Source organism: Phaethon aethereus (assembly GCF_964289735.1).
Source record: "Phaethon aethereus genome assembly, chromosome: 12".
NCBI lineage: Eukaryota > Metazoa > Chordata > Aves > Phaethontiformes > Phaethontidae > Phaethon > Phaethon aethereus.
Genome location: NC_138588.1, coordinates 22,259,759 through 22,276,063, shown reverse-complemented (window position 1 = coordinate 22,276,063; position 16,305 = coordinate 22,259,759). Strand labels below are relative to the sequence as shown.

Here is a 16,305-nt window from a genome sequence, read left to right as displayed (position 1 = left end):
GAAATTAATTTTTTTTAAAATTTAATTTTTTTTTTATTGTTACAACACTTAGCTGCTTTTTCTTACAGTGAAATGTGTGCTTATTATAGAGTTTGCTTTTAAAGTAGGTAAAGTAGAAAATTTGATTATTTTTTCCACGCTGTAGGAGTAAGCTTCTTTCATTGTTTGTTAAAGTGATCAAACTGTGCCAAAAATCTTAAGTCTTCTACTCATGATTATGGCGTAACAGAGAAGAGATTCAAACAGCAGACAACAAAAAGTTTTTTAACTCCCGTTTACCTTGACAGCTGTTGTATTATTCTTTTTGACTCGAATAACTGGAAAACCTCTAGCACTAAAAATTAAGATTCTTCATTGGAGTAAAGCCTGCAGTTGGACTGCTGCAAAATATGTACCTTAGCTTGTTATGCATGTTCTGTTCATTTAATTACAAATTAAATCGCATTTAATTTGTATTAAAATCCCCTTTTAATATAAAAGTAAGACTTTTCTTATTAGCATGGCTTGACTTTATCCCAAGAAAAAAAAAAGATCCTTTTCATCTGGACAGGTTTAATGTAGCTCCTGCCTGGGAGAAGCTCTTAAATCATGTATTTTGTCTATGCACACACAGGACAGACATTAACATACATATATGTATGTATATACATATGTATTGATACATGTCTGTGTGTATATGTATGGGGTTAGGAAGCAAAACTTGGGTAACATGCTCAGCTATGTCCCAATTTTTACCCCTTGTTAAATGGCTTAGACACACAACCTTATTTTTACTTTTGTCTTTTAAACTGTGGCAATTAATCTAATAAAAGCTTAAATGTTTTCCTTTCAAGCTGTATTGCTAAGGAGATTATGTATAGGAGACTGTATTTAATTAGAAAAATAGATAATTTTTTAAGGATTGAGTGATGAGTTTTTTGAAATAAATATTTGTCATAAGATCAGAAAAAAGGGAAGGTGTTTTAACGTTGATGGAGTATTTGTCAAAGACTACAGTGAGATTTGTTAAAGGATAAATATGAGTAAACTTTAATCACGGCAGTCTTGGCACTTGTTCAAACAAGCAGCCTGTAATGCAATATATTGTGAAATGAGTTAGCTGCAATAAAATATTTTCCAAACGAATTTGAGTGAAAGAGGAGGAAGCTTTGAGTGTTGAGTGAGAAGTTGAAGTTAATGGAATGCTAAAAGTTGCTATTGTAGTAAAACTGTTAAAACTTCAGGGAATCCTTTCAGAACTTGGTAACTGAAAAGATTTTAAAGAAATATAAGCGATAGTTAGACTGCTGACTTTTTGGTTCCTCCTAAAGAAGTCCATGAAGGGCTGAAGCACCCCTGTTCCACCCAGGACTTGGGGAAGTCTCAGTCCTCAGAAGCAGAAGAGTAAGAGACTATTTGGAGGAAGGTTCTCTGTATGCTTACGCCATCCGTGTGCCCTTCTCTAGGCATTGCTGGCTGGCTTTGGTCTGCTCCTTCTTACTGTATTCACACTTTCAGGGATAAAAAAAGTTGAAAATTGGACCCAATAACCTGTCACTGGGAAAACCATTTGACTTGTGATGAAAGCTTTTCATTGAATTGGCTTACTAGTCAAGCTGATAGTCTTCATGATGTGTAAGAATTTTCTCAAAACTAAAGGCTAAGCCCTGTTCTAGGTGGAGGTTTAAGGCGCCGGTGCTTGTAGCTTCAAAATATGCAGCAAGCCTCTAGACTCATCTGTATTCATCTGTGTATAATCTTGTGATACAGGGTACAGCGCTCGCAGTTCTTAAAGCTTAGCACTACGAGTGGGCACGCGCCCCGTCATGTGTGGTTCAGCAATGCGAATATCCGTTCTACTTTTTTCGGCTGGATTTCCTCCGTAAACTCCGAATGAGTAATATTTCTGCCAGGAATGTAGAAAATACTCAGAGAAATGGAAGGAAGTGGAGAAAGCCACTGAAGTATAAATCTATTTGAATAAATCTTACGTCCTTTACAGACACCTTTTAAAAGTCAAATCTACCGTATTGTCAATATGACCTGATATAAAAGACTTTAATGGAAACGTTATATAGAAGTTGAATAGTTTTTCAGATTTTGCCAATTTTTAGCCTTTCATACTTTTTTTTTTTTAATGTCTTTTCTGGCTAAGGATCCTACTGCGTGAGAGTCTGTTTTTTAGCAAATTTGGGAGTAATTTTGTGCTTTTGAGCCTGGAGTTGAAAAGTGAAGTTTCAGGTGAGGTGTCTGCTAAGATGGATTTTTCAGAGCTTGGGAGATGGGCACAGAGTGTCAAATCTTTGGGAGATGATGTTCTGCTTTGAAACCTTTCCAGTGTGTGGATCAGTATGTGCTCAAACAGCATATATGGTGTATCTTGATTTATATTTGTACGCTTATATTGAAGAAATTACGAATGTATGTACTACATTCTTTAAAAAGCTATAGTAAGAAAGATGGTTAATCTGAAAATAACCAATTGCGAGAACCCTAAACAATAACATTATATTTTAATAAGGCTATTGAAGTACAGCTAACTCTTTGGTGGGTTTGGGCTGTTCAATTTAGCAAATTTGTTGATTTAATCAACATTATTATCGTATTCTAGAGTGAGATCACAAAGCTGAAGTTGCATGTGTGGCACTAATTCTGTGCTGTTGCACATTTGCATGTGTTCAAATGAAGTCTTGAATTGTACGACCACCTACATATTTTTAGTGCAGGTTTTTTCCCTTAATACTTCACACGAATGTGTGAGATTTTTAATTATTACATATTATTGTTTGCAAGGCACTCTGAGTGATTTGTATTAAGTGAATTACACTTGCCCAAATCAGCAAAGGTTAAACCTAACAGAGTAATTACGGAGATTTTTCTGGTAGTAGCTTTGACAAAATAATCTAATTTACTGTCTAATTTTATCTGCTGTACCAAGACTGCAAATAGATTATAAGATGTTTTGGGAATAGTAATTTAGAAGAACAACTAAAAAAAAAGCCAAAACCTCAGGGTATAGCTGGCTGTTTGAATACAGTAAGTTAATAAAGGCTCACTATATTTTGTGATAATGAAACACAAAAAAGCATGTGAGTTCAGTATCCAAGGTAGCTCAAGTAATTGCATATTATGAGTGTGTAACTGAGGGCTGTATGGAATACATACAAAAGGCTTGAATTTGATTTTGCTGTTCCCTGACATTTGAATGATCAATCTTTGTTGTCTTTAATGACACTTTAAATTATGTTATCACTTTTATATTAAGCTGATTCTGTCTCCAGTGTCTGAAATCTAATTGCTTCACTCTTTCTCCTTACAAAATTAAGATGTTTTTAATTTATTACAAACACAGTTTTGCTTTAAGCCCAACATTCTTCCACAGCTAATGTACACGGAAGGAATCGCTAAGGAGTCTGACAGATGAATTATTTTCTTCCATGTTTTTAAGAGCGGTGAACTTGTATTGGATCACATCTTGGTAAACTCTGGGCTCGACTCTGGATTTTCTTGAGTAAAATAATCAAATAGAACACAATTTGATTTTTTTATAAACAAATAGCACACAATTTAGATGGCTGAAATCCGTACAACCTTGTTTCTTGACAAAAAGGAGAGTTCATGTAAATGCTGCCGCGATGCAAGTTGTTTGCGGGATCTTACGCACCCAGTTGTTGTTGCCTAATATGACAGCATCTAGTAACATTTAATAGTTTTTAGTCACATCTTAATTGCCGGTTAGTAACCGTGATAGTCTGCTGCCTCACCGTGCATGTCTTGCTTCACTTTTCCAGGGCCTGGCTGTGGGAGAAGGAGCGTCATAAGGCACGTGTTGCTTTTAGATGGATAACTGTCGAAGTTGGTAGATACCCAGAAAAAGGCACTGTATGGCATCAAAATTACACTTAACAGTCTGTATAGCCTTTTATCGCTCCTTTGCAATTGTTTTGGTTTCAGTTTCTCACCTCCAGTCAGTTCTTTCTGCACAGCCTTCCTTGTTTTGTACGCTGTCATTGAGAGATCCAGCATGTTTATGATTGGCTCCATTTCTTGTCACCCTCAGCAGGTTATATGCTACTCAGATTAATTTAATTCATGGTGAATGCTAGAGCAAATAATCAGAGAAGCTATTTTCCATAATAAAATGAGATACAGAACTGCATATGTGGATGTGTCTAAGTCCAGGCTTGGCTTACTTGTTTTTCTTTAGGCGTGGCTTTAGTGCAGCCTTAGCATGTCTAACATGCCATTCTCACAAAGAAGCTTCAGTGACATTGTCTCTGTTTGTGGACTTGTCGATGTCCAGATGCAGACAAAGAGGTTCAAGAACTGGGAAGAGTGGTGTTTTCTTAGATCTTTAGATGGTCTTAAAACTTTCTTAGATGGTCAGATTTCCCTTGGAGGGGGTGTAGTCCAAGACTACATCATATTTATATACACACACACTATATATTGCTATATATTATAAACCCTCCCCCCACCCTTTACAAGTCAGAGGGAGAAAATTCTATATAGAAACTGTGCCAACATGTTAAATTTGTCCTTTGAATTTTTTTTAACCTGTATCACCTGTATCTTATTCTGAAATCTTATATTGTACCAGTACAATGATTTTTTTTTTATTTTATAAACAAAAATTCCATCACTATATGTTATATAATATACATTGCTGTTCCTTATGTCATAAAGGAGTAGGTCTGGCATGTTATAGTTCACTTAACTTTTCAAGCAATAAGTCATTCCAGCTCTATCTGCAAAATGTATGGGGTTTTTTTATGATGTGGTTGTGTTACTTAATTTTACTTGAAGTTTTAATTCCTATTGTCTAAATAGCTTGGATTACATTTAGCTGAGAAGAACTGAAGCTGAAAGCGCAAAAAGATGAGCTACTCTTCTGGAATTGATATAGTTAATTTTAAGTGTGAAGCCAAAGTATGGAATTTGACTGTCTAGTTAAAAATTCCTCTCTAACATGGCCCCTTGTAAATGGCACCCAGGAATATTATATGTAAAGACTAATTCAGTTTATGTAGACGTTTCAGGCACGGGACTTGTGTGTGCTTCTCTGGTAGCACTTTATAAATAAAGTCGGTTTGTCCATCGAATCACCCGCATGTCCTGTTTTGCATAGCTATGAAAGGTTTCTTCTGCTTGCGGGAGGCAGCCTGGAGATCAGCGACGTTACGGAAGAGGACGTCGGGAAGTATACCTGCATAGCAGATAACGGAAACGAGACGATTGAAGCTCAAGCAGAACTTACAGTTCAAGGTAGGCTGAATATTTAATTTTCAGAGAGAACAGATGACTTTTCACAAAAGTTCTACTGTGTGATCAGTTAAAGACCCTGTTGGGTTTTTTGTGCCTCGTTTGTAAAAAAGAAAACAAAACACACCCCCCAATTCTGTTATCTTGTGTTCTGTGTTACTCTGACTTCTTACTCAAACTGCTTGTTATGTCATAAATATTCAAATGAGGAATTTGCTTATATAATGTGTCTTGAGCATGTGCTGTGTGTGCTGATATAGTATTAAACGTGGTAAATGCCATATACTTTTCTAAAGGAGGACAAAGGTCACAGCGTGGCTAATCACATCTGAAAATTGACCTATAGTACTGCTACTACGTAGATCTTCCTTAAAGGACATCTATAAAGTATTTTTCATAATCCTTAAATATACTGTTGTATTCGAGGAGCTTGACAGAAGATAAAAGCTGAGGTAGTTCTTCAGTAGTACCCTGATTTATCGTGGGTGTAAGCGTCTTGCTTACTCTTGAAAGCTATTTTTACTAGAAACAGCACTGAAATGTTGATAAAGTTGATTTAAAAACATCTTACTTATGTAACCTGTGCAAATAAGGTAGACTTGTTAAGGAGCAGGAAAAAAAAAAGGTATAAATTTGGTGGCTTCACCCTTCTTATATTTCATGAGGAAATCTGTCATGTTTTTTTATTAATTGGATTTTAATACTCATTCTAAATTCTTCAGCTTGAATTTACTGGCATATGAGAGTGGTTCATATGTGCAACGTCCTTGTAAGAGTTTAACTGATTTGTTTTACAGTGGATTGTGGTACTAGGAAGTTTCTCTTAAAAATATGCTTGAAGGGATAAGTTTAATCACTGAACAACCATTAAGGAAGGCTTATCTATAGATGAAACCTTTATGACAAAAAAAGTATTGTTTTACACTGCGGGATAACTATTTTTGTACCATGAAATGTTGTGTAAAGGCACGTTAGCAGAGTTCTTACTTCTCTATTAACATAATGTATGAAAGTTTTAAAATTTTTAGTACTCAAGGCATATGCACTTAAGCTGACACATTTTACATGTCTTGGCTGTATTTCTGAAGTTCCAGGTATGTTTCTGGTAAACAAGAGCTGGAGAAGGTCAGTGGGTTTAAAAAAAAAAAAAAAAAAAAAAAAAAATATATATATAAAAAAAAAGGACAACAAGTTTTCAAAGAAAGTTTGACCATTGAGCTGCTCACTACTGAACAGCTAAAGTTTTTCTCTTTAGGGAAGTGGAGTATGAAAGAAGGTTTATATTGGCATCCACAGCATTTCTGTGTTATGTCACAGCTATATTTAACCATGTCCAAGTGAAATTGAACATTAACAAGGTGCAGATTTTGTTTACAAACATATTGGGGGAATATTCTCCCAGTACTCCCACTGAGTACATCAGTGCTCACGCTGCACTTTTATCTGCTACCTGTAACTTAAGCTTCACCTTGCATTTTATTCCCCGCTGGTCTTGGGACTAGCTTTCTGACTGTGTCTTTTGCTTTCTGTAGGTTACTGGTACAGAATTGTTTTAGTTAGCTCTGCCCTTCTTTAAAAGTTGGGGAAGAATATTGGAAAAATGCATTCTCTGCGGCCTGTTCAAATGCAATATAGCTCTACTTAAACTCAAAGCGTCTTGAAAGCCAACAAATTCTAGTCATGCAGAAGAAATCCTATGTTTTTCTTACCTGTTTCTTAGGCCAAAAGAATAAGATAGGCGCTCTGTCTTTTTAAATACTTACATGCTTGATGCTTCGTAGCATGTTATGATGGTTTTACACAACTCGCTGTGTGCTGTGTTTAATTCTGTTCCAGCCTATATATTTTACAGAATTGGCATGAGGCTTTGAGTTTTATGGGCACTGGCAGAAATTAATAATATTAATGATATGATGCAATTAAGCTAAGCATAAGATAAGTCATAGATAAGATTGAGGTTATAGCCTCAATGTAGGCTATACAGTCAGGTCACCTGGGGGATGAAAGCGATCTTGAGATCACTCTTTGCTCCTTACCTAAACTAGTGTAAACCTCTTTATTTGGTTGTAAAGATTTAGAATATGTTAAACCAGTTCTTTTATGCTGAAATTCTTCTTATATGCCTGGCACCAAAAAAAAAGGTTTTATTTTAATGCTTGAGTATTAAAATACATTAAAGATCATACAAAATGCATTTGGGAAGGTTACATTTCTGATTTTACTTCTTAGTTCTAATCTTAATTCTACTTTCCTTTGAGAGGTCACTGTAGAGAGTAATTGTATTTCTGCATTACTATAATTTGGTGAAGGGTTGAATAGTTTGAGTAACTGTTACCTGGTCACTATCATTTTCTTCTAGACTAGAAAAATTGTTACCTTTTCCCACCTAATAACCATATGGCTTTACTGAATTTAAGCTTCTTCTGTCTGTCTTAGAAATTAGTCTGACAGAAGTTCATACAAGAAATCGATTTTTGGGGTATTTAATTCCCTTGTTTAATCTGTGTTTCTGCATCTCTCTCTTGAAGCAACTGGAGTTTTTTGTTTGGAGATTTCAGTAGCATACTCTAGAGGTTGCATGAAGGCAGTGAATCTTTTTTTCCTTCCGTTAACATTTTGTGATGGTAATTCAGGGAGACGTTTGTAAATCTCTACTTAAGTTTGGTAAGATGGCATTTTTTGACAGTGTTAGGACAGCTAAAATGAAATGGCCTTCCTGTTGATGCCTCTTAACTGAGACTTCCTTGCGGTGCCAGATACAGGCTGACTGAAATATGCGGGTAGGTAGAAACAACCTGCTTTATCCAGTCTTTAACAAGGGTACAAAAACCTGGAGGCTAACTAACATGCTCCCTCTTTGCTGTGGCAGCAAGCTGCCATGCATCCGCTGCGTTGGACTGATTACCTGAATACCTGTTCTTCCATGGAAGTAAGGATGAAATTGCTGACCTTCATCATTAAAGGGTAGGGTACCGTGAAGTGTCTTATACTGAGGTGTGTGCTCTACTCAGCTGACAAGGAATATCCACATTTTGCTGGAAATAGCTGAAGAAATCTTATTTCCAACTGCATATGAGCATGTAAAGTAATCAACTCTGGGATTTCATAGGGGTTTTTTTTCTGTTAAATTTGGCGCCATTTTCAATTCAAGTAAATGTTACCTTAAACTAATGGAGATGACTCGCATCCTGTTGGTGACATTTAGAGATAGCCTCTGTTTCACATACCTGGAGGTGGTCTGTTGAACAAGCTACCCTGTGTCATTTTACGTGTTAGAGGAGCCTTCTATTGCCCTAATGTTTGATTTAAAAAAAATCACTTGATCTAATATCCCTACATACTTTGCAGAAAGACTGAATCTGGAAAAATGGCTTTAAATAGAAAGCAGTACTTGACTAGAAAGGTATTCAAGGGCCCAGAGGAATATTACACAAATTTGTTTCCTCAGTCTCTTTATCTACAATGTGTATCTGGGAGCTAGCGTTTTGAGAATTTCATTTTATTCAGAGAATGATGGAAAATTAATGGAATATTTTGGTGAAGACTCTGCTAAGAATATGCAAAAGGTATGCAGTACAGGTCCTGAGAATACAGGAAAAGATAGTATTCCACTACTTGTGAAAGTAAATAGTGGTATTGAAAGTGTGTTTACTTGAGAAATTATTCAAATTTTAGGTGGGTTTGGAGAGAAGAAAGTATTTTTGAATAGCCTACGTTTTTGAGGAGGACAAAAGAAAGAATCATAAATTAATACCTGTTTTTGTCATTAGTAACATTCTTTGTACCTTCACATGTGAAACATCTTTGAATTTCAACCCTTTGTCAAACCTGGTTATTCTTCAATATGGTAAGAAGGGATTTTTGAGAAACTCACAGGAAATTTGAAATACTAGGAATCTAAAGTACGTCTTGGAAGACGCTGGTTTTTGGTGTAGCTTCTGTCAGCTGCCTGGAACTAATTCTGCATGTTCTGCTGAGTGACACCAACTGTTCCTGGCCGCTGGAAAGGTGGGCACTGGTCTCCACTGCTCTCCTTCCCACCGCCCCTCTGTCATCTATTGACTCAGCTGCTTTTTGTGAGCTCTGAGGCACTTTACTTAACTTAAACCAGACATTTTTAGGCTGGTTTGAGCTATCTTAGATCATTTGGACCGAAATGGGTTAGGGAGCAACTGACGGAACAGCTTGGCAATGGATCTGTTGGAAGGACAATATTCAGGCCTTTTCCTTGAAAAGGGGAAGATGTATGTTGCCACGAAATGAGGAGACACCTTGAAGCAAACTTACAATACTGCTCTGCATCAGAGTGACAGAAAATAAAAGTTTCTGGTTATGTGTGTGCAGCTTGGAGATTTTATGTACCCACGTGTCCCGCACCAAATTTTTGACTTGCACGTTTGAGAAATGGTATGAATATGGAAGAGAACACAAAATGTCCTGGGGGAGGATCTGCAGCTGAGAGGGTCTCAGGCCCTAAAGCTTAACATTTCTGAATCCCGTCCACATTTGAAATAGTCTTTAGGGACAAATATCAAATGGATAAAATGTGTGTACAGCTTTGTACTTAGTCACTTTTCCTTGAGTTAATCTTGGGCGCAAAAAGCGTGTGTCATCACGGTCTCGGGCCAAGCACCTTGAAGGTACCTTTGCCAGGGTAGGTTACTTCCCATGAAGGGAGGCGATGATTTGGTGTCTGAAAATCTTTGGTACAAAGTCAGATTTCTGTGAGCTGTGTTGACAGCGTTCTTCCCCTTGCCGTCAGCAGGAGGAATGGTGCTGGGTACCAGATTTATTTACAACACATGTAATGAATTGAGAGCACTGGAAAAATTTGTTTTGCTATCACCAGCAACGAAAGAATCTGTAGTATTTCCGTTAGATAGGAGTGGAAAGTGATGAAAGAAAAGCTGGGGAAACAAGTAGTAAATGTATTTAAAATGCGGTCGGCTGGCTTCTGTTCGGTCTAAAACTTGCAGCCTGGAAGAGCCATAGTGGCAGTTAAATACTGAGAAGGTTATAAGTTCATTCTTCATCTGGGAAATATTTCAAATTTATTAGTGTGCCCAGCGCCCCTGGGGTTTCTGCAAATACTGTGACGCGGGTTAGGTCACTGCATGAGCTTCCTGTCGCCTGCCTTGGTACTTGTGGTGTAGATAATGAGTTTAGAGGGAGTTTTCTCTTTCTGTTGAAATATTTACTGCAGTTAATAATGAACCAGAAAATAATAAGCAGAAAAGAAAAATTTCATTTTCCTTATAAAATTGATATGACAGGTCTGAAATCTTTAAAATAAACGGATCGCTGCATTTTTCTGAGAAGAGAATTGCTCTTTTTTTATTGTCTTATTACCTTTCAATGTTTTTTGGAATTGCAGAAAGTTGGCTCTTGAGTCATCCAGGACAGCGTTCAGTGTCTGATAGCATATCTGAAATACTGTGCATTAAAGGTCTTGCTGCGTTAATGTACTAAAACATAAAATTAAAGTAAAGGTTTATTTTGGGTATCTGTACTGATAAATTAGAGGTTGCACGTGGCCACAGGCTGATCACTACCTCATTTGAGCTGCCAAAGCAAATTGTATGGAAAATACAATGGAGAAGCATATTGATAGAATTAACAATTTTGTGCTTTGAAGGGAAATGCTGGAAATATTGTCAGTATAGCTTGAAAGCCTTATGCTAATGGCAAATCCTTATTCTAGCAAAAAAAATACATGTATTACAAATTGTGCAGTGGAAGAAAAGATTTTTTTTTTTGTCTTTTCTGTGCTGGCTAGATACTTGGATAATAGAAGAAAGCTAAGTAAAGTCTATGTTTCGTCTAGCAGATAGGTGTTTAATTAATAGTCAGTGACAGAAATCAGATTTGAAAAGATGATGTTACGACGCAGGAGAACCGTAGGTGGTTGGTGGACTAAACTACGTCAGCTCGGTCTAGCCGATACCAGCAGAAGCATTCCTCTGTCAGTGCATACCTAATGCACTGCCACGTGCAAAACCAGCCGAGATGGTGAAATTTACGGTCTCTAACGCTTGGAGCAGGGTTTGGCGCACCGGAAAGAGGAGTGAAACTTGGTTTTTACAAATCTGTGTAAGCGTGTGTAGGTCTGGGAAGCAATTGGTAATCTTTATAGTTGTTCAGCTTTACTTTTCATTTAGCTGCTGTTTTTGCTGTTGGTGTAATCGGTGTTTCTAGTACAGAAAACACTTTGGTTACTGATGGCAGGTAATTAATTTAAATTTTTGTACTTGAAGATCTCGGCTTAAAAACTAGTTGCTCCTATTAATATGTGGGTTTTTTCTATTTTTATTTATGGATTTAATTAGTATTGTTTATACTTAGGAACAATATAGTCTAAAGCTGTTGATGAAGCTTTAAAAATAACTTGAAAAATGGCTCCCCTTTACACTATTACTGAGAAATGGAACTTCGGTCAAACAGCTCCCCTCACGTCATTAAAAAAAAGGTGAAAATGTAGCGGGAAGTGTGAGGTAAGTCACAATGTGTGAGCCTTTACTCAAAGCTTCATTTTAAACGTCTCAAAAACTGTTGAAAAAGTACTGTTTCTAAACTTACTGTGTAGGAAACAGGCTGACTCCTTTGTTGCATCAGGATAATCTGTATCGGTCACAGTTGCCTTGTTTACTGCGAGATTGCAAAGAGGAGGGAGCGTTCGATCCTGTCTGTTTAGTTTCCTTTTCCTGCACAAAGAGCAGTTTTATTCAGTTTTATTTACTAACTGGCCTGAATTAAACTTGTTAAGGCTTTCTTTAAAACCAAAAAAAGCAGTTGTAGAAGGAGGAGCCTCAAGGTAGAGAGTCTTAGACTTGTCTTCCAAAAGTACATCTGACCAGATCTTCATCTCTGGCAGATGCTTTGATAAAAGATAATGCCGTCCTTCTTAGGAAAATGTAGGTGTTTGAAAAGCGCATTAAATCCTGCAGTGACAGAAAAATACGTCTGGGTGACTCTTATTTTTGCATTAAGCTTTCATTCTTATTGGAAACAGTTCTAGGGAAGAAATTTGAACCAACACTGAAAATTGCTCATACCTTCTTCGTTTATCTTCATTGATTTCTGTTTCTAATTAAGCTCAGTGCTGTATCTTCATAATAGGCTGCACTTCAATTATAGATTCTGCACTAAACCTGATGCTGTCAAAGGCTCATGCTTGGGACAAAGTAGTGTCTTTTCTGGTTTATCGTCAAACTCTGGTCGGGGGGAAGATGTTAATAGTAAAAATATGTCAGCTTTGTACGCGTTATTTTTTTCCCTTGAAAATTCCCTTTGGTTAATGATCTTTGTGCCGTAGCAATATAAAAGAAATGCAGTAAGTCAGAGAAGTCTGATGTGGGGAAGGTGTATAAGCTGAACTCGCTGTAATTTTGGTCAGTACCATTGCGCTTCACTGTATTATCCAAAAAGACCTTCTAATAGTCCTTGCTGCTGCTCTTAAGTAGAGTTTAATGTTCGTAGATTTGTGTAGTTTACTTGTGAATTCAACTAAATATATAATTCAACTAAATATAACTATAGATACTTTTTGATTCATTTTTGCCTCTGTCACGTTTGTGTTCAAGGGTAATGTTACTACTGAAAAAGTTATCAACAAATACTCAGAAACGTGGGAGGAAGGAGACTGTAGCGTTAAGACGACATCCCTTGCTCAGGCTTTACCTGGAGACCAAAAGCACCCATCTACATGAGATGCATAACTTTTAATACTAAACGTCAACTTCCACAAAAATAAATCATTCTTTGCATCATGCAAAATATCACACTTTTGTGTTTAAAGGTACTGTGATCTGATTTCTGCTGCCCACCGCAATTATGTGGGACTTGGGCTCAGCAGAACCTCTGATTGCCTCTGCTTGTAGCTGCTTATTTTCTAAATCTTGCTCTGTAGTCGGTGAACCGTTGGTAAATTTTTTTGGTATGTCTTGATGTTTTTCTAAGACCAGGAGGAATGTTTGCGCAGTTTTTGCCACATTTCAAAAGCATTGGACAATAAACTTGTTAGGAGAGCTTGCCACGTTCTTAATAGGGGCACAAAAATTGTTTTTTTAATGATATTTCCAAAAATGATGAATGAGCTTTGCTGGCTTTTTCAAGGAGGATTCTCTCGTAGCAGTGCAAATGGTTAAGAGTGGGTGGTGGCGTTGGAGGACAACGAGAACCGAATGTTGTAACGAGAAGTGCCGGGCAACCTTCACAAGCACTGATCTCTGCCCTGCTGCTTCCCCTTCATTTTCAGCGTTCAAAGGGGGCAAATGCTCCCTGAAGCTTAGGGCTGGGCTGGTTTTCTGACCTTACCTGGGGTCAGGGTTGAGCAGAGACAGCTGCCGTCTGTGCCTTGCACTGTGTGTGTGAGCGGAGTCTTAACTCCTGTGGTCAGGGCAAGTGCAGGATGATTATTGAAACCTGATCGTGAGGAAAAGGGTTACGTGTGTGCCTTGTAGAGGTGCATCCCCTCTGGTGTGAACCATCCATGGGTCGCTTAGCTGGTGTGGAGGCTTCACAGACTAGGCAGTCATCACAATAACAGATGTTTTTTTGGTTTGAACTGTGCTGCAGACGTATGAGTGTGGTATGTTCAACTATCGGGGCATGATATCCCCTGTCAGACCAGGATGAGGAACTGGAAATGGGTGTACCGTCTCTCTGAAGCTTCTGGCACAGGATGTAAAGGGCTGCGGTTTTGCCAACCTGAAACCAGTCCATCTCTTTGATCAGCCGTGACTGGGAATGTCATGCCCCAGCCGCATCCAGAAACATCAGCTCGCAGTACGTGCTCTTCCCAGCAGCCGTGACTTCCCGCTAACCGGCAGGAAGGACCATGGATGTGGCATTCCTCTGGGCTTGGACACTGTCCTGGGGACAAGCTCTCTGGAGCAACCCAACAGTGGTAACTGCAGTGCAGGTGGAGCCACAGTGGCCTGTAGTTAATAGTGTTGCAAGGTAGGCTTTATCTCTTACGGGTTTCTTTCCTGAGTGGTGGCAACCATTAGTCATGAGGCTTGTCTACATGAAACATCTGTAGCTCACTAGGCAATCTAACTGTATTTGGAAGAGCTGTCTTTGTGGTATGGGGGTGCTGCATAGCTTTCAAACAGACTTTTGTGGCACTGAAAAATAAATTGCAAAAGAGCCTAAAATGGTTAAGCGTTAAGGAGGACAAAGATGAGCTCCTTTTGGCTAAGTGCCCATAGCTGAATTGCATAGAGGGTGGGAGGTAAAGTCTCCAGAACCGCACATGCAAGATCAAGTGCACTGTGAATTTAAAAAAAAAAAAAAAGCTTTGTGATTTATTTTTTATATATATATAAAAAATACCATTAAGAAAGACAAAACCAAATTACCAGTAACCCGTACAATTCACACAAATGGTTTTCCTTGTAAATGTTCTTGAGTAATCCTTGGGGATAATGAAAATGTTACTAAATTAAGCAGCAGTGTCTTAAATATCTACAATGTAGAAACTGATATTGAACTAAGGGAATTGTAAAAGCTGGTTTCTCTTTCAGCTAGAATTTCTAATAAGTTAAGATCATATTAACGGGGGTTTGAACCAGCTGCTGCTTTATGGAAAGAAATACTTTCTCCCACAGAATGGCTTTAAAAAAAATAAGCTAAGGTCAATACCTTTGTCCTAGACAATCAGTTATAGAAAATGCATGTTTTTTCCTAAGTTTGGTATTTAGATATATGTGTCTAGTCTCCAAAATAAAAATGTACTTTTTAATTTGGAGGAGGATTTACCTGGCAGGATTTACTACCTTGGTTCTCAAGTCAGCTATTTGATGATTGTTTCTGGATGATGTGTTTTCCTTGGATTGTTTGGAACGGAAAGCTCCAATTCCGTGAATTTGTCATACCATGTATGACATGCATGAACATACATGTCATGCTATATGAAGCACACCATTAGATTCCTTGTGACTTGGGCTGGAGGAATAATTAATACTGAGTGGGAAGTTCATCCTCTGCACAACTGACCTGATACTATAAAGGACGCATGGTTTTCATCCAGTGATGTAGGAAAGGTAAGGCAGTCGGGTAGCCCAACTGGTTCATTGTTCCAAGTGCTCTTGAATACTTGTTAAGGATTGAAGGATATAGTAGATATGATCATAAACTAGCAATAGACTATAGGTTTTTTGTTATTGGTTTTATCCCTATCGAAAAGAGATGGCAGAATGACAGTTAAAAAATAAAAGCTCAAAGATTCAGTAGTAATTTTTAAATGGCATATGCCAAAGACTTCCAAGAAATTGGAACGTGTGAACTAAGCAACTCATTAAAATGCCTTCTTGCTCTAAGTGAGAACTTTTTTTATAGAAATTGTGCCATAAATGGCAAGTATTTTTCTCTATATATCAAGGTCATCTTTCCATGTTTAATTGGTTGAATCAAGCTTTAAGTTTGATTTTTGGATTTATGGGTTGCAAGGGTGTTTTTTTCTACTTCAGCAGAGACTTTTGCAATGTTTTTGTACGACCAACTTTTGTGATGAAATCTGTTAAAACGGAGATGCTGAAGAACACTATGCATTACTTATATAAGTCTCTAGGGAGAGACCGTAGCATAAAGTGTACATATACTTTCTTTCAGGTTAAATTTTTATGATAGTTAAACTGGCTCTCATACCACCAGATAATTTATTTCTCTAATGGGAGATAGATTATTGCAGTTACTAGGTATCTTCTTATAAAAACTATAGTCCTTGGCAAGGAAGTTTATCCCGAAGTTACAAAGATGAAACAATTCAGTAATTTGTTGTAAGGAGGTGCGGTGTTATCTGTGGTGACTTACTCCCTACACAGTCTTGCAGTTAATTACTTTCTCTTCATGGCTAGAAAAATTTAAAAGAAAAACACCACGGAGTTTTGATTCCTTGAGTAAATACGGTTTTAGTTAGTGTTGATTTAAGTTAAACATAGTTCTGTGGTAGATGTGAAGACCTTTGAGGCAGGTGTGATCTGCGTAATAAAGTTGTTATTTGCTCTTCGGTGACACTTTTGAGGTTCTCGCTTCAGATGATGGAAGGATGCCTGTAAGAAAATG

General features: G+C 37.5%; 1 protein-coding gene across 1 annotated transcript in view; it reads left to right on the top strand.

The window, feature by feature from the left end:
* NEO1 (neogenin 1) overlaps nucleotides 1-16,305 on the top strand; it is a gene marked incomplete at its 5' end in the record, with an annotated part of 204,531 nt that overhangs the window by 90,196 nt on the left and 98,030 nt on the right. Inside the window, one exon of the mRNA XM_082005375.1 lies at nucleotides 5,108-5,244. Coding sequence (XP_081861501.1) covers nucleotides 5,108-5,244 — 137 coding nt within the window. The remainder of the gene's footprint in view (nucleotides 1-5,107; nucleotides 5,245-16,305) is intronic.